The sequence below is a fragment of the Xenopus laevis genome, chromosome 6L (genome assembly GCF_017654675.1).
Source record: "Xenopus laevis strain J_2021 chromosome 6L, Xenopus_laevis_v10.1, whole genome shotgun sequence".
NCBI lineage: Eukaryota > Metazoa > Chordata > Amphibia > Anura > Pipidae > Xenopus > Xenopus laevis.
This window is the reverse complement of record NC_054381.1, coordinates 136,770,642-136,798,200: the sequence shown is the minus strand read 5'-3', so window position 1 is coordinate 136,798,200 and position 27,559 is coordinate 136,770,642. Positions and strand designations below refer to the sequence as shown.

The 27,559-nt window shown below is 38.8% G+C and overlaps 1 protein-coding gene across 1 annotated transcript in view; it reads left to right on the top strand.

Annotated features, from left to right (window-relative positions):
- Window positions 1-27,559, top strand: part of runx1t1.L (RUNX1 translocation partner 1 L homeolog) — a gene marked incomplete at its 3' end in the record, with an annotated part of 110,218 nt that overhangs the window by 46,151 nt on the left and 36,508 nt on the right. The window contains 2 exon segments of the mRNA NM_001095596.1: window positions 25,340-25,477; window positions 27,040-27,281. Coding sequence (NP_001089065.1) covers window positions 25,340-25,477; window positions 27,040-27,281 — 380 coding nt within the window.

Sequence of the window (27,559 nt, the reverse complement as noted above, 5' to 3'; positions counted from 1 at the left end):
AATTGATTTGGCATTTATTGCCACTGTGTTTAAGGCTCTCTGTTTTCAGCATTACTTCTCGTAAGTGACGATTTGCTTAAAAAAGTCCAGAAACAGAATCACAATGGACACATAACCGCCAGCTTTGGGGATAATTGGACGTTAGTGCAAATTGTGTATTCTAAGTGCACTATCCAGGGTACCATTCTCTTTGCAGCCTCTGTGCTGCCTATTTAATGCACAATATGGCGGGGCCCCATCATGCTGATGAAATCGAACACGTATTTATAAAAACCCTTTCATTTCTGAAAGTACTTGCAATTATATATCAGACATATTCATTATTTTACTACTAACATCAAATCCAGAGAGCACCTTTTTAGCAACAGAGTGCGCGTAAGAGCGGTGAAATTATAAACTATGCATGTTGTTATTATTGCTCAAATGGGAATTAGTAAAAGGAAACACAGAGGTGTGCAGCGAATTAGCCCTATTGTATAAGACCAATGTTTGCTCCAATACATATTTAGTTGTCCTTATCATCCATTTCATGAACACTATTGAGGGACTCTGGGAGTTGTTTTCAACAATAGTAGAAGGAGTACATGAACTGACATGCAATTGGAGAAAATACACTTAAGGGAGCATTTATTATATATGGGGCACAGTGCAGAAAGGTGCTTTCTTTTGTGCACGTTGCACATTGGTTTGTATCCCACAATGCAGCACTTGCACTCCTAGTGGCAGATTCACTAGCCGAATTTGCACTAGCGTCCGCTTCCCTCACATCGCAACACTTTGCCAGGCTTAGATTCGCCAGGACAACGTTAATTCACTAAAATTCACTAAATTCACTAAAATCCAAAGTTGCGTCCAGGGCGTCGAACACTGGCGAAGTAGTGCTAGCGTTACTGTGGCAAGCGAACCAAAGTTGCGCTAGCGTTGGCTAATTTGCATACGGTGGGAAGTTAAAGTTGAATGGACGTATATGTTGCAGCAAATACATTACATTACACAAGCCTGGGAAACCTTAATAGAATAAAATAGAGTTGTTATATTTCCCTACACATGATCCCAGTGTATAGTTTATGTGCCATATGTTAGGAAATGTAGGGGGGAAAATTTACGATCTTTTGCAGCCTGAAAAATTAAAAGTCGCCAGCGTTTTTTGGGACTATTTTTTGAGGAACTCCTATCTACTCTATTGCACTTCGCCTTTTGTGAGGTGGCGAAGGCAAGTCTGGTGCAAGACTATTGGCTCCACCTCACCACCAATAATATGTACTATAGGGTAGCCAACTGAGCAATCCATTAAGGAGGGTAGCGGGGTTACCACCCAGGCGATTCCTCGCCAGAGAAGGGATATAAATGACAAACCATGGGTATTGTGCATTCCCTTCAGTAAAGGCTATTAAGGTTGGGCATCTGTAGAGAAATGCTGTTGAGTATATATATAGATACCAGTTTTTTTATCTATTTGTGCACAATATTATTACATTACTACTCCATTGTTCTGCTCCTCTTATTTGATTCATATACTCGTATTCTTATAAGCATGCATAGGCAATATTCCCAGCTGTTGCAGAGCTACTCTATTAATACTACTACCACTACTAGCATCTGGTGTTAAGATGTGGGAGTTGTAGTTCCCCGGGAACTTCTAATAACTGCCTGACTGACTCCAGCCTAATGCATTTTCACTTGAAATACACCTCCCCATCACACGCTTAAAATCCTAATTATAATTTGTTATGATTTATTGCATATTATTTCAGTTCAGACATTTAATAGCCCATATCCAGTACACAATGGTTTGACTTCAAGAGTGTTGGCATTTGTGTTGGCTTTAAAATTTCCGTTATTATGCTAAATTGTTGCCTTTTATTGATGTACTAAATCAGCTTTTTCTCTGTTCTCGGTAACAATCAAAGCACTGGGTCATTAAGCTTTCTAGACACAAACAGTGTCCCAACGCATTCGTCAGTGTTAAAACCCCATTACATTATCATTTCAGTGATGGTTTTCAGTTGTGTACATGTACGGAAGGGTTCTATGGCGGATAAATACAATAAGCATAAACATACACATTAATTTGTTTGCCCATGTGGCGGTGAAAGGCGTTTTATTTAGATGAAAGCTGCTAAGCCAAATGATAATGATCCTGAATATCAGTCGCTGGGAGAAAATGAGATTGCTTATTTTACTCTTGGCCATAGCTGAGAGCTAATGGCTGATCATTTTACCCATCATGCTCCACATTAATTTGCGTTGCTTAAATTGATTGGAGGAGTAGAAGTTTTATTACAGCGCACTTTAAATAGAAAGGCTATTCACTGCACTAATTTGACACTGTGGACCTGTATTGCACACCAGCAAAATGTCCCGTGGCATTAAACTGGCCATGTATGTTTAAATGTGGTTGAACAATTTAGTTGTTCAAAAAATAATTAGATGTGCATTGCATAGATTGTTAGCTTTAATTTTGAGCCATTAAAATCAGTTGCAGTTGGATCATATGTGATTAGATGAACAGTTGGCTCCATGCATCACCACCGATTTGCAGGTTCTTCAGCTGGCTGGAAAGTGGTGGTGCCAAATCTCCCATTCATATTGGGTGATCTGAACCAAGGATCTTTTCTAAGATTAGCCAGTAAGTGACTGGCAACATAGATAGATACTATCAGATCAAATTATGCAGAACCGTGCTTTCCTACGCTTTCCATGTAGAGGTCCAGTTAGTTGACAAACATGACTACAATGGTCAAGCACCATGCTATGTCAAAATAATAATGTAATACACAACAGCTCGTGCAGTCCATCGGCAGTTCAGGGCCACGTCTGACCCATGGACCTCCATCTGGGCATCCCAGATCCGTATCATATTTCACAACAGTGAATTGCTCAACATGGGTGATGGGTTTGATGTAGTTGCACTACTCTGTGTCAAACTGGCCCATCCAGATCCTGGAGGTCCCAGGTCCTGCTAGGCCCTGGCACCCTCAAGCTAGACTTGCCTCCCTTCCCTACCACCAGTCACCCTGTGGCACCACTGGAGAGGGCTTTGGTGTGTTCATCAGGTGTGGCCTAGAGCTCCACAGATCATCAATCCAATGCTGGCAGCGCTTACATTTGCCTTGGGATCAAACGTATGTAGCCACCATGTCATTATTAGACCCCAGCTCCTCATTTGCCATTTCACATGGTATTCTTCCATTACTAAAGGGCTTTGAGTTTCATTTGGTTTTTATATATATTCTAAGAGGCACAGAGAAAGGGGGAGGACTATTTATCATAAATAGTTTCACTGTGAATGCAAGTAATTGTTAATAGGGTTCTGCTGTGGTGCACAACTAACCTGTTTTCATTATCATGCAACAATGCCTCTTGGTGCCCAAAGTGTAATTTCAGAGATTACGTTGGATATTTATTTTTCTGAAAACGTGATGATTATGAAGATTTCCTCTAATCCACACAGCAAACAGTTATTGAATCAAAGGCTTGGGAGATCTGTATCTCCCCTCACACTCCCTTCTGCCTGCCAAATGCATCTGACTCCGTCTTCAAACCCTGTTGGCATTTAGGCAATAGACTGACGTGACTGCTTGCCAACCAGATGTTTAAGGAATAACAACGCATTCATCTAATGAGTACACCCTGGAGTCAGACGAACATTTATTTTAATTTAGGAATTCCTACTAAAGTCAGTAATTAAAGCCTTGTACCTGCTCATCTCTACCATGCGAACGCGGCTTTGTATTCTATACAAGGGGCGGTTGCTATGGAGAACGGATGTGATAACCGATGGAAGTTTTGCCAGTGCTTTTGACTGATTATGTTGTCTGTGTTATCTCTATTCCTGCTTAGCCTCAACCGGATCGCGATTAAAAATAGACATTTTCTTGATTACAATTGGTTCTTTCTTTAATTTAGAAATGTGCCTTTGTACAGATAGATGAAAAAATAAACATTCCTTCTTGTGTATTAGTGCTTCCCAGCCTTTTTAATTCTGCCAGCTCCTGATTATCACCCATACATTTTATGGACACATATGGTTTGATGCAGAGATTTAATAGCTTTGGTCTTCTAGCTGTTTTACTCCCATCATTCTTTGCCTAGGAAGCCCTAGCTCTGGCCATTTTACCCTATGTGTATATTCCTTAATTGTTCCCTAACCTGACAATGCACTATGACTCTCACCATGTACAGATTTAATTTTCCAACATATCTGGGGTTGCAGGATTCTGAGCCAATATGGCCCCAGACATGGAATATGTATCCAGATGGTCAGACAGTACTGTTGGAATTTTCCAAACTGACGAAATCTGGGCATGGATGTATGTTAATGGTCCATAGTCTGGCTCAGGTGGGAAAAATAAGTATGAGATAACCAGTACCCTAGTTGTATTGCATTTACATAGGAAATTGTTATCCATTTAATACCAAAAAACAAGGGAAGCACAGAAACCAAAATAAAAAAAAAGAAGATATAGTCAAAATTCCTGTAGAAATCCAAAATACAGGTATGGAACCTGTTATCCAGAATGCTCAGGACCTGGGGTTTTCTGGATAACAGATATTTCTGTAATTTGGATCTTCATACCTTAAGTCTACTAGAAAATCCTTTAAACATAGATAGGTTTTGCTTCCAATAAGGATTAATTATATCTTAGTTGGGATCAAGTACAAGCTACTGCTTTATTATTACAGAGAAAAAGGAAATAATTTTCTAAAATTTGGATAAAATTGAGCCTATGGGAGACGACAATTCCGTAACTCTGAGATTTCTGGATAACGGGTTTCTGGATACCGGACCCCATACCTGTAATAGTAATTGCAATATCAAAATCCAACAAGATAGGCACTTACAAGGAACCACTCAGACCAAAAGTAAATGTAAAAACAGCCTGGCACATTTTATACAAGTGCTTTTTTTTAAAAAAAAATGTACCCACATAAAAAAACTAAATATTGAAGGAGCATTCATGAGTCAGTAATTGAGATTGATAGAGAAAGTTCTAAAACAACAGCAGTTGGAGGGCCCCAGGCTGTACATTGTCGATTTCTCCAGTTGTACTTATATTACCGAAAACAACAACTCTTCCTCCATTGTCCTTAATTTCGTCTCTGCCCTCTGACTTTTTTTTCTTACTTGTTCTGGATATTCCTTTGCTAAAGCTGGCCATAGACTCAACTATCCAATTGTACGAATCATCGATTCGTACGATTTTCGGACCGCATGTGAAGAGTCCCGTCATTTTTCGTCCCATGGAGAGATTTCTGTCGGCTGACGACAATATCTCTGCATGTGTTGCCGATCTAACAATATCGCTATGAGCTTCCTAGTAGGATTTGTCGGCCATACTTTTGCACGATTGCTGTGATGGGCAGGACATCGGATGGTTTGTTCTCTTTGCTGCTTTATTTTATCTGAATGGTTAGTGGCAGGTCGGAAAGGGCACTGACTGATCATTTGTCCGATATTCTGCTTATCTATGGCCAGCTTAAGAATTGAACCACATGAGATCTTTGCTTGTCTGGCCCTAGCCTTATAGCGCATTCATGGCATCGGGAAGGAGAGCAGGATGGTGTAGGAAAGCTGTTCCCTCATGCACACATGCTACAGACTGCTAGGCAGTAAAACAGATGCCACTAACAATAACAGAATAACAAATGCAAAAACATGGAGTTTTGCACATTTAACAGATGTTTTAACAATTGAATATACTTATCTTCCTTCAAATAACACTGCATGTTATAGGCAGAGCCTGGAAGAAGTTCTGTGTATAGGAGAGATGCAATGAAACTGAAATTCAGTTCTTTAAAAACATTGGATTTGTGGTGCCAGCAACCTGGAGGGTTGGGCAGGATAGGTTTCAGATTATAGTATTATATTATTCGTTGTACGTTGGCATCTTTGTGGGGCTACAGCTGATTTACAGAGAAGCAAAACAAGTAATAAATTCAGGCCAATCATCACCTGGAAAGATGACATATACAGTATGTATTTCAAAGTGCTACAGGAAATGTGTAAAAGATAATCCAAAAATATAAATAGCAAGTGTTATCACTATAATACATATAAAAAATGCAGCTCTATATGGGGTGTATATATATATATATATATATATATATATATATATATATATATATATAGATATACCTCTATCGCATTTCCTCTCCAGGCCTTCTCTTTACCTGCATCTGTGATTTATAGAGATGTGAGCACTTGTACTGTTCCGGCCTTATCAGCAGATTGGAGCAGTTGGAGCTCAGACTTGAAGCTTGAAGCAACTGTGTCGGCATCATTCCTTTCCCCTTGATCAGTTTTGGAGTGTTCCAAGATTTTCATCTCTAATTAATACCGGGGCCTGTTTTGGTCATTAGATGATAACATTTAACTCTGTTTATCATCCATTCATGCCAGTGGGAGTGCGGGGGAGCTAATCCTTATCACACTTTGATAAAATTGGGCCCAGAGCATGTAAGATAAGGAAGATGCTAGGTACCAGCAGCGCTGCATAGAAATATCTTTAAAAGACAGATAGCGGTAGCAATCGTGTACTAGTCATAAATCCTATCTGTCCCATGCAAGCCCCTAGATTTTCATATTTACACTTAAATTAGAACGAACCCTTGAAACAACCCAAGACCCCTGCAAAGACCTACCCAACTACACCACCAACAACTCACCAAACAGAATATATTGCTTTTCCTAACAGAAAAATGCAGAGTAGTCTTGATAGGTGCCATGTATTCAGTTAATGCAGACCAGATATTATTACCGTTCTATAAAAGTTGTCCATAGATGGACCAATATTGGCCTGGCAGTTTGTGATCTTATAGCCAAACACTATGGGGCACATTCACCAAGCGCTGAAGCGCCGAACGCTAGCGTTAATTCGCTAGCGTTTGGCATTTTCGTGACTGCGCAAATTCACTAACGAACGCTTGCGTAGTTTCGCTAGTGTTACTTCGCACCCTTACGCCAGGCGAATTTTCGCTAGCGACGTAACTAAGCAAATTCACTAACTTGCGCAGTGTACTGAACGCTACCTTTTACGCTAGACTTCCTTCGCCACCTCAGACCTGGCGAAGCACAATAGAGTAGATAGGGATTGTTTCCAAAAAAGTCAGAATTTTTTCTAAGTCCCAAAAAACGCTGGCGTGTTTTCTACATTATGGGTGATAGGCTGAAAAAGATCGAAACATTTTTTGGGGCTCCCCTCCTTCCCCCCTACATTTCCTGACTCATGGCAACTTACCTAGACAGTGGGCACATGTGTAGGGCAAAATAAAATTTTTATTTGATGATTTGAAGGTTTCCCAGGCATTTGTAGCGTATTCCTCCATTGAAATTTGAATTTCGCGCCGTATGCAAATTAGCCTTCGCTAGCGTAACTTCGCTTTACATAGCGAATCAAAGCTAGCGCAACTTCGCAACCTTACGCTACCCCTGTGCGCAACTTCGGATTTTAGTGAATTTGCGGAGCGCTGGCGAAACTACACCTGGCTAAGTGCGGCGAAGTTGCGCCTGGCGCAACTTCGAATCTTAGTGAATTTGCCCCTATGAGTATCTATGAGCACCTGAAGTACAGTCTTTTCATCTGAACACTAATAAGGTAATGTAAACAGTCTAAAGATTCATACTGGTCTTGTAACCCATAGCAACCAATCAGCAGGTATCATTTACTGGTCTGTTCCTTAAAAACATGCATCTGATTGGTTGCTACTAGTTACAAGATGTGGACAAAAGTTGGACTTTTTAAAACATTACCCCAATATTCCGATTTAGAGCCGTGTCCATGATAACTGCCCTAAAAATTAGTCATAATTGGTTCCCTTTGAAGAAAAGGCTTTGCACAGAAACCTGATTACATGTTTAATATCCTTTCAATATACCCCTTGGCTATTCTTGCAGCATGGGCTGCACCTCATTTCAAAACTGTCAGTGTCCTTGAGATTTATTCATTTTTTTTGTTTGTTTTAGATCACTTTTAGAGAATGAAAAAAGCTCTGAACACATTTAACAATCATTTCTTAAAAAATTCTGAATTTGTAAAATATATTTAAAAAAATCTACATTTAAATTTTTTTGCAGGTATTTTTTTTATTATTGTAATTTTTTTTTTATAGCCTCTAAATATGCATTTGAAACGCAAAGGAGGGTACAAATAAAAACAAACCCTGAGGGATTACAAATGATAATACTGCATTTTAAATTCATGCCAGAATACAGAATATATGAGATTTACATATTATTCATTTTTTATATAAAAAAAGCAAAAAAATAAAAAACAGATACAATAAAATAAAAATATTCACATTTGTAAGCCTATTAAAATATGATCTAAATGGCTCAGAAGAAAATGTTTTGGGTTTGTGTCTTCCGTTAAATGGTAATAAATTGAATTAACGCTGGGATAACACGGCTGCGGTTCATTCTTGCATGCAAGGCTTTTCAGTAATCTGTGCCTGATGTCTGTGTGTCTGGTGTCCCTTGTATCTGTGCTGACATAGAATGGAAATGTGCTCGCTACCACCTGGCAGAGACGCGGGTCCCCTGGAGACAAGTGCAGAACAGAGGAAGCAGGTGATGGAATGCTAAGAAATGATGAAGTCTGGGGACACAAGCAAAGGATTGCAGTTAAAAACACAGAGTGGGGACATTCATGCATCTTCCTAAGGTTTGATGGGACATGTACTGCCTACTGTTCCATCTGGTGCTTATGATAGCACGGCGTATTAGCATGCTGCCAGATCATAATGCATTCAGGGCAAGAAATCAGCTCTTGCATACCAATTGAAGCATCTTCTCAGCGAATGCCGCCTTTGAATTTCAATGATGTTTTTGCCTACTGTGCCACGGCTGAACTTAGCATTTCCTTGATAAGATAAACACCTACAGCTTTGTGTTTGCTAAAGGTTTCAAGAGCCTACGTTCTATTTTTTTTTTCTTAATTTCCCCAGCGGAATGTACTGTAGCTGCTAATTTTTAATTGCTGTAAAAAAACATAAATGAAACCCATATATGTAAAAAATAAAATCTATAAATAAAAAATCTAAAATATAGAACAAATATAAATAAAAAAAATGTAATATATAAAAATAAACGCAATGGTTAAATTACAATTATAGTAATTACAAATATTATAAATATAATATTTTATATGTAGTTCTTTTACAAGAAACATTTGCTGTTTAATTTAAATCAAAAATCAAAACAATCAAAACCAAATTGGTTTATCCAGGCTACTAAAAAGCAGCACATGCAATTTTAAAAATCCATAATCAGGCGCAATCATCAGGAAAAACCCATTCCATTGAAGGCAAAACATACCCTACTTATAAAAAGAGTTCATCATTTATTCTCCCTTATATAGCCAGTAAAGAAAGAGGACTTTATTCAGCATAACGCTGCGATGATGTCTTTCAGTTGGCAGAAGCACTTTAAAAAAAAAAATCAATTTTAACAGGATTACGCTATGTATGAGACTTAGATTTTTCACGGGAGATGTCAATTTACTACTGATAAACTGGATTTTATACCAACGTGTGCAGAGATAATTGAGGGATACGTGTTTTATATTGTAAATCAAAAAATTTATCTATCCAGCATTTTTCAGCATTGTAGAGACAATTTTTTTTTTACCACTGTCCTCTGGTAAAAGGCATATATTGGTTATTTATCGTTTCAACTCTTTAGTAAATTGTGACCATAAGTTGTTCTGTGCAGAATTAGTATTGATTTTGAGCTAAACATTCATTTTTATTGTATTGTTTAATGTTTAATATGTTAGTTGCCTTAATCATTGCTGTCTTAAAAGAGAACTAAACCCCCACAATAAGAAAAGCCTTTACCTACTAATTTAGGTAGTCTCCCCTCCCTGCTTCACCCCGCATAGTTACTACCCTTGAAATCACCCCTAAGAGTTTGCTCACGTATTATGCAGAGTAAATGCAGTGGAGCTCATGGGTGCCACCTTCTGGATCTCTGGTCTTCTTCTGTAATGAGCGCCATATTGGCGCATGTGCGGTTGGAGCAGTCTTCCGGTTCATAGCAACTGCGCATGCACCAAAATCCCCAGGGTTTGCTAAAGGGATGGAAGAGGACCCGAAGAAGGCCAGAGATCCAGGAAGATGGCGCTCATGAGCTCTGCTGCACTTACTCTGCACTGATATGTGAATAAAGTCTTAGGGGCGATTTCAAGGTTAACTTACTATGTGGGGGGGAAGCAGGGAGGAGGGACTACCAAAGGGGTTATTTGTTAAGGTCTGAATTTACCGAGAAATCCGAGCAACTCTGATTGGACCTTATTTATGAAGAAAAAAGCCAGAAACAATAGGGTCGGGCAAACGTCTGAGCTTTCCCTGAAAACTCTGCATAGTTCTTGGTTTCTGCGCAAAAAAACTCAGAAATCTACGAAAAAATCGTAGTTTTCGGAGTTTTTGCCGCAGAAACCACAAAACGATGAACTCATCGGATATCGGTACAGACAGCTCTAGACACTGGGACCTTCCCCATTGATTTATACAGTACCCCGAGAGCTTTAAGATGCCGTGGTTTCGGATTCAGAGTTTTTAGACCATCGGACTTTAATAAATCACGAAAAATTCATAGTTTTTTTTTTCTCCTCCGAAAACCACAAATTATTCGAGGTTCGGATATTCGGACCTTGATAAATAACCCCCCCCTAGGGGAGAAGGTAGGGGCCTCTCTATTGGGGGGGTATTTTTCCTTTAAGGTTAGGATTGACTACTTGTTTGAAAAAATATTGGAAGCAGCCATTGCATGGACCTACAAATAAGTCCTAGTTGTTAAAGTCCATATTCAGTACTCCCTTCCCATGCATGCAGGCTACAAGTTGGGACACATCAAGTTGTGATACCCACAGATTTATTATTTATTTTTCCAACTCAGAATATATACAGTAGTCATTCTTCTTCTCTTTGTAATGTGCCTTACAGCTATTTTCTGATCTGCTCTTTAATATTCTATCAATTTTCCTTTTACCTTGCTGTCACCCATGTCCATTCTGGTGCAAATCTCCATTTTCCTTCTCCTTCTTTTGCATCTTCATTCAGGGATAGTTTCTCATGTTTGAGTTTGTTTGAGCTGAGTTGCGGTTGTTAGGGTGTCTGTGGGGATGAGTTGTTTTGGTGTTTATGTGGGGAGCAATTGTACTATTTGAAGATGTACATTTGTAGGAAGACAAAACCATGACCTTGACCAAAAGACTGCAGGAGGTGTTCCAGTAACTAGAAATCGTAGGGGTAGCACATGATATAGCTGTAGTTTAGGGTTGCATGAATATCTATCTCTATAGTTGTTGAGGATTAAAATTGAACGGCATTCCGCTTTCAAAAACGCAAGCATGTTATCCTTTATGAACCAGGGGGAAAGGTAGAATAATAGGCAACAATGGGATTACACTGTGTTTAGTTCCTATCCTAGCAGTATTTGCATGCAAGGGGAATCATTTGTAGGAAGTGGCACGTCCGTAATCTTAACATAATGCAAAATTTCACCCCAATTTCAGTTTTAATTCCTAGTGTGAAATGTGTAGCGTTCTTCTTTTGAAGAATGAGTTTTCATTTTGCATTTACACATCTCGCTCCCACTCATAGCTGTGTGCTTCTTTGTAACACAAATGCCTATCTCCCTTTATGTAAATAATATATTTGTCATGCTTGTTTTACCGTGCGCGGATATCACAATTTGTATGCTGACAATGTGCTTACCTTTGCAAATGCTGTCTACATATTAAACATACTCTAACCACTTGGTGCATCATAAGCAAAGACATGTAGGGGTTGTGTTAAAATTGTGTTTAATACAATGCATAATACCCGTGATCAAACAATCAGCATTCATTGTTACCCATTTCCTGGTCTGGTAGTTTCATCCACTTGAGAGAGGGGAGGGTGCGGACAGTTAAGCAGAAAACACTGGAGGTCTTGCGCAAAGCAGAATCTGTATACTTTCTAAACAGATGTGCTTCAATAAAAGAGTTAAAGAAGGTCTGGGAATGTGTCTTGACTGTATCTAAATCAGTCAATCTCCCCGAACTGCCTTCCCCCTGCCCTCTGCCAGATAAAATGAAAATCGCCTGCGGCAATGCACTCGCGTGGATTCGATTTCCGAAGTCGCCCAAAGTTTCCTCGTAAGGCAACTTCAACCGACTTCGAAAAACGAAGCGCAGCGTGTGCCTTGATTTTAGATGGCGGAGGGCAGGGGGAAGGCAGTTCGGGGAGATTGTTACCCCGGAGAAGAGGAGATTTGTCTCCAGGGTGACTAATCTGCGTGAAACTGCTCTTGTGGCCAGACCCTAACATTCAATGTAAATGCTCTGTCCATTAACCATTTTGGAGAGTAATTTCCTATTTGTTTTCACACCCACTGTCATGAAAACCATGTGAAATGGAGAAACAAACTAGGATAGTCATGGGAGTATACTGTATTTATCAAAGAGTGAAGTTGGAGATCACCACAGTCCACTAGTGTGCAATAGCACCTCTCTCCATTCATTTCTATGGATGATTTTCCTGCATAGTTGTCGTGGTACCTGTGCGTAGCAACTGCTACATTGATGCCTTTACTGAGGCATAGTCACCATCTGCCTTTTTAAAGCTTAGTATGATCCATTATTGCCCATAGCGAATGGCTTTATTGTAGAAATAAACATGGTTGCTCCCAATGGCAAGAGTAAATGGCAATTTACAGACGTGGCAGTCTTTACTTCTGATCTGAAAAAAGTGTTAAAAAACAATTAAGACACAGTTGTGGCTTAATTAACAAAATTGGAAATAGTTATTTTCCCCATTCCTAAATATCTGATATTTTGTCAGTGTATCCTGTTATTACTGTGCTTAATATCACTAAATTTACTGACAGGAAGATCGTCTTGACCCGTGTGTGTGTGTATATATACCTGTATATATATACAGGTATGGGACCTGTTGTCCAGAATGCTCTGGACCTGGAGTTTTCCAGATGACGGATCTTTCCGTAATTTGGGTCTTTATATCTTAAGTCTACTAGAAAATCATGTACAAAAAGGGGGGTTTTGGGAGCACTCCTAAGGCTAAGTAAAAATGTATCAAAGTATAATGAAAGTGCTACTGACTTGGCCAATTAATCAGTGCACATTCCGTGGTCCCCTGTCTCACAAATAATTCAGTATATATGCAAGTGCATGTGTTCACAAAGACAGGGGTTTTTAGTTACAAAGTTATGGTCATAAAGTTGATAAGCCGCCATACTGTACCACATCAGGGTAAACCCCACATGGTGGTCCCTAACTTGTTAACCTCTGGTCATAGTATAAAAAGTCTTGTACCTCTCTGCATGGTAGCATTAATTAATAGAAATTAATCGATTTATAGACTATAATAGAATAATTATATAGACTATAATAGAATAATTAATAGAAAGTCATATAAACATTAAATAAACCCAATAAGCTGGTTTTGCTTCCAATAAGGATTAATTATATCTTAGTTGGGATCAAGTACAAGCTACTGATTTATTATTACAAAGAAAAAGGAAATCATTTCCAAAAATATTGATTATTTTAATAAAATGAGAGACAGCCTTTCGGTAATTCAGAGTATTATGAATAAAGGGATCCCATACCTGTATTGCTGAAATAATAACCACACCAGAAAGAACCAAAACCAAGCAAACTTTAACTGAAGTTTTCTCTTTACATTGTTATGATTTACCACTTCTCTATTTCCAAAATGTAACAGAATATGCTGGGTGCACTTCTAGCTTGCATCCATGTAAACAAGGGAAGCTCCCAAGCTGAGCAGATCCCAGTTGTTCCTTAGGAGGACATTGACAATGCAGCTGAGCTACTCCTCCAGTCCAGCCTACAGACGTCACATGTTGTCTCTGCCTTTTAAGAACACTTTCACTTTTTATAAAAACATTATAACAGTGTAAGGTTTCTAAAGAGGGACGTGGGAGGATGTGTGGGTAACTCAAGCTCGTACTGTCAGCACTTACAGGATTCTTGAAATGTTTCACAATGTCCAACAGCAGTGTTAACATCTGCACTTGAGACAAGTCCTATTCACCGCTCTGAAAGAAGAACATTGTATAGAGAATAATGCAGACAGCATTGGCTTTCTCTTTTTCTGAGTGGTGTCATCTGATTGGGCTTGGTGGAGTCTCACATTTCTCAACAATTTATGGGGGGGAAAAACACATTCAATTTTAAGGATATATCATACCCATAGAACTTTATTTCTAGATTGATTGATAAGGAATATTATAAAGTATAATTCTGTATTGTCAGTATTGCTTGATAAAGAATATTGTGAGATGTTTGTCTTTATTGCTTGATTTATTTATTTATTCTATATTTATTTATTTATAAATATATTTATTTATTTATCTATATATATATATATATATATATATATATATATATATATATATTACACAAAAGCCATGAATATCTTGTCAATTATATCCTTATAAACGGTGAGTTCTGATGTCATTTCGGTCACATGACTCACTGAAATGTGTGTTTTATAATAAATAAAGTACCCCCAGTTGTAAAATATGAGGATATTAGAAGTTACCTCGGAGTTCCATGACCTGTATAAAAATGTGATCATGAAACTCCTCAGTAACTTATAATATCCTTATATTTTACAAGAGGGGGTACTTTATTCACTATATATATATATATATATATATATATATATATATATATATATATATATATATATATATATATATATATATATATATATATTCTCAAAAAACTGGAGCACTCATGCATACAAAAACAGCTGCCTGGGTGCAGTATTCAAAAATTATGTAAACCAAATGCTGTACAAAAACCGCACTTACAGGAGTTTGTAAAGGTGCAAAAAAGATCTGTTTATTTCTTTACGACGTTTCGGCTTCTATTACTGAAGCCTTTCTCAAGTGAGAAAGGCTTCAGTAATAGAAGCCGAAACGTCGTAAAGAAATAAACAGTTCTTTTTTGCACCTTTACAAAGTCCTGTGAGTGCGGTTTTTGTACAGCATTTGGTTTATATATATATATATATATATACATAGGTATGGAACCTGTTAACCAGAATGTTTGGGACCTGGGGTTTTCTGGATATTTCTGTAATTTGGATCTTCATACCTGAAGTCTTCTAGAAAATCATGTAAACATTAAATAAACCCAATAGGCTGGTTTTGCTTCCAATAAGGATTAATTATATCTTAGTTGGGATCAAGTACAAGCTACTGTTTTATCATTATTTTGGACTATGTGATTATAATGGAGTCTATGGGAGACTGCCAATTCGTAATTCGGAGCATTCTGGATAACCGGTTTCCGGATAACGGATCTCATACCTGTGTATAAAAATTTATTTTCCCTGACCTTTGTATAACTGTAGATAGACCACCTTATACTGAAGTTTTCTTAAGCTTCCTATGGTTCAAAATGAAATTTGTGTGCCAGTAGATCAGCCTCTGTGGTTCTTGGTCTTCACTGCAGTCGTATGCGTCACTGTAGTTACACCCCTGTATACAGTAGAACCCCAAATTTATGTTCTGGGATTTTATATTTTGCCAGAATTTACACTGTTTTGTTGTGGACCCATTCAGGCAAGCTTTGTTTTTTTTCTTTCCACAAATTTACCATGTTATCACGCTGTCCCCTGGAAAATTTTAAAACAAGCGTTCTACTGTATAACATTTTAATATAATAATGTACATGCATATTTGTTTTTGTTTTCTCTGTCATTCTGTTCCTTGCCTAACATGAGAAAAGGCAAAAACTGCCTCCTCCTTCCCTATAAATAATTCTGAGTCATTACAAAAAGGAAGTAAGAGATGGAATGATAACGTTAGAGAATTTATCCCTCTTGATATTTATTTTACTCTTAAAAGTGTGTTGTGAATGATTTGTCAGAACCTACTTGTCATCGAGGTGACATCATTTATAAGGAGCAAGCATGCTGTCATAGATTCTCTGTACCTTCACAGGCAATGTTACCCATTCCAGAGTAAATATGTTAGAACTGGTTCCAACAATCCACAGTATACATGATAATACCAGCTTTGCACTCTAGGGGGCAAATTCACTAACCGGTGAAAAGTCGCCAGCGCTGGCTTTGAGCACATCGCAACACTTAGCCAGGCATAAACTCGACTAGACAACGCTAATTCATGAAATCCGAAGTTGCACACAGGGTACCGAATGCTGGCGAAATTATGCTCAGCAGTTCGAAGTTACGCTAGCGTTTGCTAATTTGCATACGGCGTGCAGTTAAAGTACAATGGCCGTATATGCTGCAGCAAATACATTACACTACACAAGGCCAGGGAACCTTAATACAATTATATAGAGTTGTTATAATTCCCTACACATGTGCCCACTGTATAGTTTAGGTGCCATATGTTAGCAAATGTAGGGGGGAAGGAGGGTACCCCAAAAAAAAAAAATGACTATCATTTTCAGTCTATCACCCTTTAAATAGGAAAAAACGCCAGCGTTTTTTGGGACTTAGAAAAATGTTAAACTGTTTTTTGAGGAATTCGTGTCTACTCTATTGCACTTCGCCTGGTCTGAGGTGGCGAAGGCAAGTCCGGCGATAGAGGTAACGGTCAGTAACTTAGTGAATTTGCGTAGTAACGCTCTTTCGCCAGACCAAAAATTCGCCTGGCGTTACAGTATGAAGTTGCGCCAGAGTCTATCTCCTTGGCGAAATTACGCCAGCTACTGTTAGTAAATCGGCGAAGTGCCGATATGACGTCACACTGGCGAATTTTCGCCGTCGTTAGCCCTTTAGTAAATTTCCCCCTAGAACTTGGATTGGATTCCTATTTCATATGACTTTTCATTTGCTTGTCGAATGCATATATATTCTGCCTGACACATGTGTGACGTGCTTTTAATTATGTATCATGTTCTGTAAAGGAACAATTAAGCATAAAAATAATTTTTTTATAGGGGAGCTACTTTCTGTCGCAGAGACATATGTCAACTTTGCCATTACTTACATAAAGTAGGCTTCCACGCCTTTGACATTGCTTCTTGAGCACAGATTTATACCAGATAATTGCCGAACAATGGGTGGTTATTTTGGTTTATTTTTAATAAGCTGATTTATATTTAAAATGTTCAACGGCATCAGCCCAGTACTAGTATCCAGAGTGCGGCTGACACAACACTTGGCAAATGTTATGCAATATTTTTTTCCATTTCGACTCAAGGAAATTGAAAACACGCAGCTTTCAGAGTCTGACATTGGAGTGATTAGTGAAATGCTTATATATATATTCCATATTTTCCATACGCTAAACAGCCGTGATGCGTTTGACCTGGAATGCTGCCACGCAAAACTATTACAATATTTAGACTAGTAGAATTCATTGTAATACTACATCAAAGTATACGTTGCAGTGTTATTGTTTAGATGATGTTTGGATTTGGGCTTTGTATCACTCTGACCATTAACGATGAAGTCAGGTATTCCGCATCTACGTTTGATTTGAGTATCAGTTATGGTCCAAGTGTACTATTTTTATGGCTTGCCAAGCTATTTCTCTAGTGTACGTCCCTTTATTTAAAGAAAAAGGAAAAAGTTTGGAGTGAGTTTGAAGTCAGAAAAGCTTATTGCCGAAGTGAACCCAGACGCGGACACAGTGTGACCCAATACACATGTCAACATAGAACCTGATCAAAGCAGTTTCATGGCTTTAGAGACATTAAAGATAAATGTTTTCAATGTCTGTAAGAGCATTTTAAGGCTGAATGAATGGGGGGAATATTTTTTTTCCAAGAATTCCATTTTTTTCACTTGGAAAGTAACAAAATAAAAGACATTGTTTTCCATGTTATAATACTGTGGTGCCCCCCTTTTTGTTAATCATTCAAATGTGTTTTGGATATCAACCATGCAGGTTTCTTTTGGGGTAGAAGGCCTAGGCCTCTGTTATGATCCCATCATTGGCCCGAGGGCCAAGCATTAAGATCAGCCCAAAATGGCCCAGCACATAGGTGGCTATATGGGAGAAAGAGCCACTCAGTTGCAACCTTGTCTTGGTTGCTATGGGTTACAAGGCTAAAACACATTATTATATACCTCCCAAAAAACCAACTGGACTTTAACAGAGTTCGACTAATTGTATTACTTATGCCTATTTATATAGGAATTTGTGTTAATTTCTGATGAATATTTTCATGAAATTTGATCTACAGTTCCTGACCTAGCAAAATACAATAATTTCATATAGAATGATGGAGACCTCTTTTTGTGAAAATGAAAGCAATTCAAATTTTTCTACCACCCATAATTTTTTTGAATCTAAAAAATTCCCAAACTTTGTAATTTCTGTAACAGATTACTACTCTGAAATTTCCCTTTCCCTAATGCTATAAGTGACGAAGAACTTTGATCTTCCCCTTCAATGTTGCCAGGAAGCATGCGGTGCTGCATAGATCAAAGTGCAATCATCACCATAAAATCTACAGCACTGGCATACTGCTACTTTTATACCAGTACTGTCAATTTTATAATCCCTGTCTCACAGAAAAACAGAAAATTAAAGAGCAAAACATTCTGTTCCAGAATTGTAAAGAAAACTCTGGAACAGAATTGTATCTGTGTTAATTATTTATAACTGGGCTCTTGGTCCCTTTAAAGGCACGTCTTTATGACACGGATAGAGTAGTTAGTAGTGAATTTATGTGCCAGACGAGAAACCACCGGGAAAATTCGTCAGTGAAGATTCGCCAGCGTAAAAAAAAAAATGGAAATTCGTGAATTTTTCGGCAAAACGCTCCAAATTCTCCTATCACTAGTCATAAGAATTTATAAATAATATATTTTGTAATTGTATTTTATTTTAGAAGCTAGCAGTACTGTAGAGATTGTGTAAATATGAAGCTGGATTGTGCCATTATTCTTCCATCTCCATCATGGACCGATTGCACAGAAATCTGAATGATTAACAGATGGTATCATTTTGGCTTTGTTACAGTGACCTTTAGGCTGCAGTGTTGGTTGGTCGGAATGGAGCCTGCTATCCAAGTTATACCCTGACTGACAGCCAAGTTTCTTGGCGGAAATGTATTATAATCATTACCAGCTCTTTCATTTTACTTTTATATTTCAATTTTTGTGGAATTTTTTTTTGGTTTATATTATCTCAGGGCATGATCGTCTTGGCCACGCTAATCAAGGCAACAAAGTTGTACTCCAAATGCTCAGCTATTTCAATATGTTGATGGTATATTTCTATTCTATAGCAATGGTTTCAGTTTATAAATACACAACATTCTTTTACAGGCAGGATTTACATTTGCTTACTTTTCTTTCCAACCCTTTTCCATGTAGAGGGCTGATCATCTGACACAGAATGTTTTGGTGGCCTGGAAGCCATTAAATAATTATGCCATATAAAAGAAGTCTAAGGAAAGGGGTCATGAAAATCCTTTGGGACTGGGTGAAGCACATCTGGCCCATGGACCTCCAGTAGGACAGCCCTGGTGTAGGCTATTATGCATAGGAAGTCATATTTAACTCCATGTTTATGTTTGGGGGAGTCGAATCAACCATGATTGAGACAACTTAATCCACAGGCAACAGTAGGCAGGGTTGACCTTACCAAGTAATATATTTTGGGAAAAGTACCTTTCAGAGATGAAGCACCAAGAAAAACCACATATGTTGTTTCCATAATTGGTTGTCCCTTTCAGTATAATCCTCTAGACCAGGGGCCCGCAATCTTTTTTACTTGTCACATTTAAATGTAGAATAGAGTTAGAGAGCAACACAAGCATGGACAAGTCCATGGGATGTCAAATAAGGGCTATTATTGGCTGTTTGGTAGCCCCTATGTAGACTGGTAGCAAACAGAAGCTCTGTTTGGCATTAAACCTGGTTTTTATGCAAACTTGCCTCCAAGTCAGGAATTCAAAATTAACCACCTACTTTGATGCCACTGGGAGCAACATCCAAGGGGTTGATGAGCAATATGTTGCTTGCAGGCTACTGGTTGGGGACCACTGCTTTATGAGCATGTGAAATAAACCATTAATACAAAGTTCTTATATTATGTAGGAGAATTAGACTAGTCAAATGCATAACCATTCATACCCCTACACTTCCCAGCATACCCCTTCAATAGGAGGGTAACCCTCTAAGTCACCACCTAACTGGAGGGCTGCACGTTTTACAATTATACAGTAGAAAATAACCTATCACGCCAACTTTGTTTAGGCCTCTCTTTCACAGGCAGCCGCTTTCTAAACAACCGTCTTGACTAGATAATTCTTTAAGAGAAAACAGATTGGCTGGGCAACATCCAGTGACAGAATAATGTTTTGTTGTAAATACTTAAATTAGAGGATACACATTGTGCCTTATTTCTGTACAGCAATCCCTCCGCAGAACTCTACTCCCTCCTGTTTCTGCTCCCACATGTTTCAAATCTGGGGATCTGGACAGCCTACTTCAATAGTTCAGTGTGAGTGTTAGCAGAATGAAAACCAGATGGGCCAGCCGTTCTCACTGTTATCTGGAAGCTAGCTCTGGCAGGATTCTTTCTATGACTGTTTATTCTGTAAAATAGAAATATCTGCCTTTATGTAGAAGGATGCACTGATGCCCTGCCCTTCCTACTATACCAACCTGAGATACCCTCTCTGGCTTCCCCTGCTGGAGCGATTCCATATAGTGAAGTGAGATAGTCTCATGTGTGTGGCCTGATTATCTAGCAAGGAAGCTATAAACACTTCAGATTTATGAGCATCGCCTTCTTCAGTTCTTGGCTTCAGATGTTGCATGTATTTTTAAGACATAATAGTACAATGCATGAAAATTCCTATGGACGTGTAATTACTGCGGTCTCCTTAAATCAGTTGTTGTTGGACAGAGCCCAGCCGATTATCTCCAGCCTTAATCAGTGTAATATTTCATAGAGCCAAAACTATGGTTGACCAGTCTCAGATTTGACTTGTTGGGTATTGTCAATGTCCTTATTGGGTCTATGTCAATATTATTGTATAGGGATGGTGGCAGCAGCCATAGTTTTGACTGGTGGCATCAGTGTAGGGAAACTGAAAGAGCAACTCTTAGGATTGAGTGTAGATGCATCTCCCAAGTCTTTTCTCAAAATGATCTGTTCAACTAATCTGGAAGTGTCTCTAAATCAGTTTCACTTGAGTTAAGACACTCCATCTAGCCTGTCTACATAATATTCGGCAGTAGAGAAATATCAGGACGGATTATTTATCCTGACTGACTCTTACACAACAAGTAGCACGCTAAACAGTTTGTGAATATATCCTACAACATCACGCGGTGCTGTGCAGACTATAATTTGTGATGTCTACTGTTTCACAGCTTCAAAATTGTGTCCAGATGCAACTACGGCATATGTGCTGTTACTGCTGTTAGCCACCCACTCAGATTTTGAACGGATATGTTGCAGCTTAAAATATCTTTATGGGAAAATACTACTTTACTTACAATGTTTATTTCCAACCCTGCTATATGTTTTACAGAAATAAAATCTGATTGTGGATGTAGGTTGATAATGAGGCAATGGCTGACACCATAACACAATCATCATATTTTAATTCCTCGTTAGATATATAGGAGTTGGATGGAAATCAACCCTGTTGATAAGTTGTTCTTTTCCAATTGGCTGCATTAAATTTCAGTTCTCTCTTGTGTTTTTTTTAATATGCAGCATGCGGACACAAAAGTTTTTCAGTTTTCCTGATGAAAAACACATGGAGGAAAATGGCAACAGCTCCAGACTAAAAACATATGAATTTCACACGCTGTCGGTTTTTCCCCCCTATTCCCACCGATTTCAGTATGTTTAAAACACATAATTCCCAGTTGCAGGAAAGCCAAATAATGACTTTAATGATGGTGATGGAAGTGGTTGTGATCATCCAATCATATTCCCTTTTGTAACATAAATGTTTACTTTCTGTGTAGGTTTTTTTGTAACATAAAATATGCAGCTTTCACAAAAATTCTGTAGTGGAAATATTATTTCTTACTTTTCTCTTGTTTTAACTTAGCGGACTTTTGGTTTGTTTATTTGTGCAGAGATAAAGTTCCACTAAAACATAGGAGAAGGGTGATCCCATCCCAGTAGAGCTTAAGTTCTGTTTCGAATGCATTTTTTCTAAAATGCTTATTCAGAAAATAAAAATGTACACAGGTGTCAGAAATGTTCTTATGAGCTTATGAGCTTGTTTAGCTTATCATTTAGATGATGATGCTGCTGTTATTACTGACAAAATTATGATCCACTTGAATCTTGAAAAAACAGATCAGCTTCCCAGGCTTTCTCTTTAGACTGAATATTCTATATTTATTTGCCTGGGGAGAGAAAGCACAGACATTTGTAGATTCTGTACTAGATTCTACTAGACACTATATAAAGCCATTTGTCCAGGCATACATGCCCAGATTTGGATAGACAGTTTGAAGAATTTTACCATGCAGTCCCTCCATTTGGGCATATATGGCAGGTTGGGGCATTGTTAAGACCCAAACATTTTTACTCGTGCGCCACATTCAAATGTAAAGGAGTTGGAGAGCAACACAAGCCTGAAAAAAGTTCCTGGGGATGCCAAATAAGGGCTGTGATTGGCTGTTTGTTCCTAAATGGACTTGCAGCCTACAAGAGGATCTGTTTGACAGTACATGTGTTTTTTATGCAACCAAAACAAGCCTGGAATTCAAAAATAAAACCTTTAGCAATAGCCAAGGGGTCGGTGAGCAACATGTTGCTCATGAGCCACTTGGGATTTGGGATCACTGGTTTAAATTTATAATCCTGGGATTTTGGTGAACTGAGGAAACTGTCATGCAATTTCAATTAGTTGGAATTAGGGAAGCTGCTGCCATGGTAGGGCTAAACAAATCAAAAACAGCACCTTTTACAGTATCTTTCCATTCAACCCATGGTTTAGCTGTTGGAGTACAGTGGTGGTTGGCCTATATATGGCATTTTAAGATTTTTTCTTGGATTAAGCTTCCCGGATCATCAGTTACTACCTTTTGTTGGTGATGGTTAACTTGCCACTATTGCCCTTTCACTCACACTGTCACTGGTTATTATTTAGTTCTGTGTTTCCCTGCATTTCACTTTTCTAGGTTCTTCTATAGATTGCATAGAGGATAAATACCGTTTGGTAAACTGATACTGTTATTTTGCAACATTAAAATACTTAGTATAATTCAGTTACCTGGGCAGGTAATGGCATTCTGCCATCTGAAACATTGATGACCAGTTACACCCTGAACCCCATGCCCTTTACCTCCCATAGTGTTAGGTGGCCCTGTGTAAGGGGGCCTGCAGAATTTCTGACTGGTGTGTGAATTTAAACCTTTGCTTTAAAATGGAGCATTTGGCTTCTAAAGAGAAATCCTATGCACATAAATGCCACTACTTGGCCTGTGCCACCCCAGAGTAAAAATGATTTAGCCAGCTACAAATCGACTACATTTCACTTTCTGTGTAAAGCTGTACACATATGGGGGCAGATTCACTAACGGGCGAATTTTCGCTAGCGTCGGCTTCACGCCCATCACACCATTTTGCTGGGTGCAAATACGCTACGAATATGCTAATTCACTAAAATGCGAAGTTTCGTCAGACACTGGCGACTGTCCCGTTCACTAACAAATTGGAGCCTGCGACTAGTGAATTGGCAATGTGGCAATGCTGGCAAAAAGTCACTAGCGTCAGCCACTTCGCTCTTTAGTAAATCTACCCAATGGTATCTGGAATGCTCGGGCCTGGAGTTTTCTGTATAAATCAAAATATCAGTCCAATAGTAAGAATTATTTGTTTAATTAAGAAATGTCTGCAGTTTCTGTATAATGGCTTTCCAGATAACAGATCCCATGCTGATACTAACAATCAGTCTGGATCCAGGCAGTATTATGAACTGAGTCTCAGACACAGATTAACATTGAACTTATTGTTATCTGGGTTTCCCATCCTCCACCCAAAAGGGTTGACAGGTGATGTGAGCAACTTCAATAGGCACAATTAGATCAAATTCTGAATGAACATTTCTAGAAAATCAGTGTGAAAACACTAATTATTCAAGGAATACTAGTACAGGTATGAGATCTATTATCCGCTAACCCATTATCCAGAAATTTCCGAATTATGGAAAGACTGTCTCCCATTGACTCCATTCTGATCAAATAATTCAGATTTTTAAAAATGATTTCCCTTTTTCTCTGGAATAATGTAGCTTGTACTTGATCCAAACTAAGATTATAACTCATTTTGTTTTATCAATGTTAACATGATTTTCTAGTAGCCTTAAATTACGAAGATCCAAATTACAGAAAAATCCGTTATCCAGAACAACCCAGGTCACAAGCATTCTGGATAACAGGTCCCATACCTGTATATTGCAATATTCTTCTAATTGAAGGGGCAGAATCTGATCAAGTGAAACATTTCCCCATTCATAACTAATACCAAAGCACCAGGCACCCCACTATTCCTAATTCATGTAGATAACAGTGTGCACTGGTGTGTGCATTATTTATTTCACATTCACCAATAACACTGCGCCCCCTGATAATAAGTGTGGATTTATTAAAAATAAAATTCCTATTATAGAGGAGCTGCAAGCTCTTGAGTGGGAATGGAAGCAGCTTGCAATGTTTACAGTAATTGGAATACACCTGTAATCTTTTTTTTTTTTTAAACTGTAGAATAAAAGGGACTATTTGTGCATTTTCCCCCCTAATGAACCAGTATAAACAATCCGCTGCTGTGTAAACAAAGGAAAAAGCTTTTTACTGTGTGACATATGGTATTTATCTATTGTTGGTTCGGAATAAAACAAGGTGGGAAATATGGCCAGGAGACACGCAGCATTTCACCGACTATCTCTGGTATCAAAAACAAAAGCGGAGAGAGGGCAGCAGGTGTTGCTAAGAAGAAGAGTCAGTGAGGATAGAGGCTCCTGCCAATGGCTCACCTGTACAACAGAGCATCAGCTTTTGTTCTGCCAGAGCTGTCATATGGGGATTCATTAACATCCTGCCTTTTCATTTATTTTTCCTCTTCTGTACTCAGAAGAAGGTTTCGAATTGAGGTACCATTGCTGCTTCCGATCAGGCTATGTAACGGGCATCTGGGCCCTTAGAAATTAAAAGTAGGAGGCAATACCTTTCTGGCTTGATAGGAAGTCTAGAGCAAGCGACTGTTAAAATGAGAGATTAAAGCACAAAGGTTTGTTTGTTTTCATTCTAGGCGTTCATTGTGACATGCTCAGAGCTGGGCTTCGGGAGGATAACGACGAATAGTTTGTTTATGTTCTATATCTTTTTTTTTTTTTTTTAGATCGCACTGAGAAGCGTTGCACAATGCCAGACTCACCTGCGGATGTAAAGACACAGTCCAGGCTAACGCCTCCAACCATGCCGCCTCCGCCTACGACGCAAGGAGGACCGAGGACCAGCTCATTTACCCCCACAACATGTAATTATTATTGACCACTTGCTTTGAATTTGTCTTTGACTTTGAACGTTTTAAGGGGTTATTTATTAAGGCGCACATTTTTGGCGTCCGTTCTGACGCCAAAAACTTGACAAAGTTGCTATAAAAATAGACATAATTTTTTTCGCGATTTATGATGCCCGAATCTGTTCCAAGTCTGATTTATTTATATATATTATATATTTAAAATAAATGAAACATACAAAATAGGAGTGTGGGTAATATAATAAAAAAATCTTACATTTACCCACATCTTGTAACCCATAGCAATCAGATGTTTGTTTTCAGCAGTTGGCCAGTGCTTGGCTTCTAAGAGTTAGCAGACCATTTATAACTTTGCCTCCTCAGTTACCACTAGGTACAAGCAAATCAGTGAAAATTAAGAATTCTATGTTTAAATTAGGGATGCACCAAATCCACTTTCTTGGATTCGGCCGAACCCCCGAATCCTTTGCAAAAGATTCGGCCGAAATACCAAACCGAATCCGAACCCTAATTTGCTTATGCAAATTAGGGATGGGAAGGGGAAAACATTTTTTACTTCCTTGTTTTGTGACAAAAAGTCACGTGATTTCCCTCCCCGCCCCTAATTTACATATGCAAATTAGGATTCGGTTCGGCCGGGCAGAAGGATTCGGCCGAATCCTGCTGAAAAAGGCCGAATCCCGAACCGAATCCTGGATTCGGTGCATCCCTAGTTTAAATAAGAAATGGTGTTGCCATGTTTTGGCTAAAACCGGTACATGGCTGGACTATATGTATCCCCTGTATAGCAGATTCAGTAGTTGCCCTGTTTTTGGCAGGGCAGCCCTCAATTGTTGACCCCAAAACTGGGCTTCTTGGGAAGCAGGATGATTTTTAAGCAGTTCCAGTATATACCTTGGCTTAATTGGGTATGGCAGGACTGGGCAAGGGGAACTGGGACTTAAAGGTTGCATGGGGCAGGTATTCTTGTATAAGTAATAAAGAGAACTAGGGGCACAGGGTAGTAAAAAGATATAAATCCTATATTAATTTATTATCCTTTTAGACCAGCATAAGGGTAAGGGCAACACGGGGAGATTCCTCGCGAGGCACCCGCTGGAGATTTTTCATTATAGCAGGCGGGAACTTAGGGAAAGGCAGATCGGGGAGATTCTCCAGAAGAAGAGTCGATTAGTCGCCAGGCGACTAAATCTACACCGAATCTCCCTGTGTGCCCTTACCCTTATAGTAGAGGTATTATTATTACATTTATTTATCAAGCACCAACATATTCCACAGTGAACATAATAGCTGACAAACTGCTATATTAGCTAAGAAAGGCCCTGCCACTATAATGGAGATAAGTGAGACACAAGGTATAAAAATATATACCTCTGCTTAGCATGTAACATGGCAGCTCCCATTCAAATGATATTTTGTGCACACCATCCGCTATTAAGATAATATAACGTCCTAATGAATAGGCATCTAATGTTCTATACGGATCAGCACAGTGCCATCTAATGCTCAGAGTGGCTGTACAAATGGTTATACATGTCATTTTCTGATTTCTGCAATAGTAACAAACGGCACAAGTCACTCTCCAACAGCACTGAATGGAGCTCCCTCACCTCCGAACGGCTTTAGCAATGGACCTTCATCCTCTTCGTCATCGTCGCTGGCCAATCAGCAGTTGCCTCCGGCTTGTGGCGCACGGCAGCTCAGTAAGCTCAAGCGATTCCTCACTACATTGCAGCAGTTTGGCAATGACATCTCCCCGGAAATAGGAGAAAGAGTGAGAACACTTGTGCTTGGACTGGTGGTAAGTAGAACAGTAGAAATCACCCAACATGTAGATATTGAGAAGGTTAATGTGGAGAAGGTGTAAATGTATGTACTGAAAATATCTAACTATTGCAATAGTTTTTACTTTTATCTGCGTTCCTCCCTTTAATATGGGGGACCCAGGGTAAATGACAATTTTTGCCCTTCCGTAAAACCAGCCTTGTTTTTAGATGAGTCTATGCCAGGCTTTACCACCTGATATGAAAGCACTTAAGGAAAAATAAACCTTCACACTCACCTTTTGTTGTACCGTCC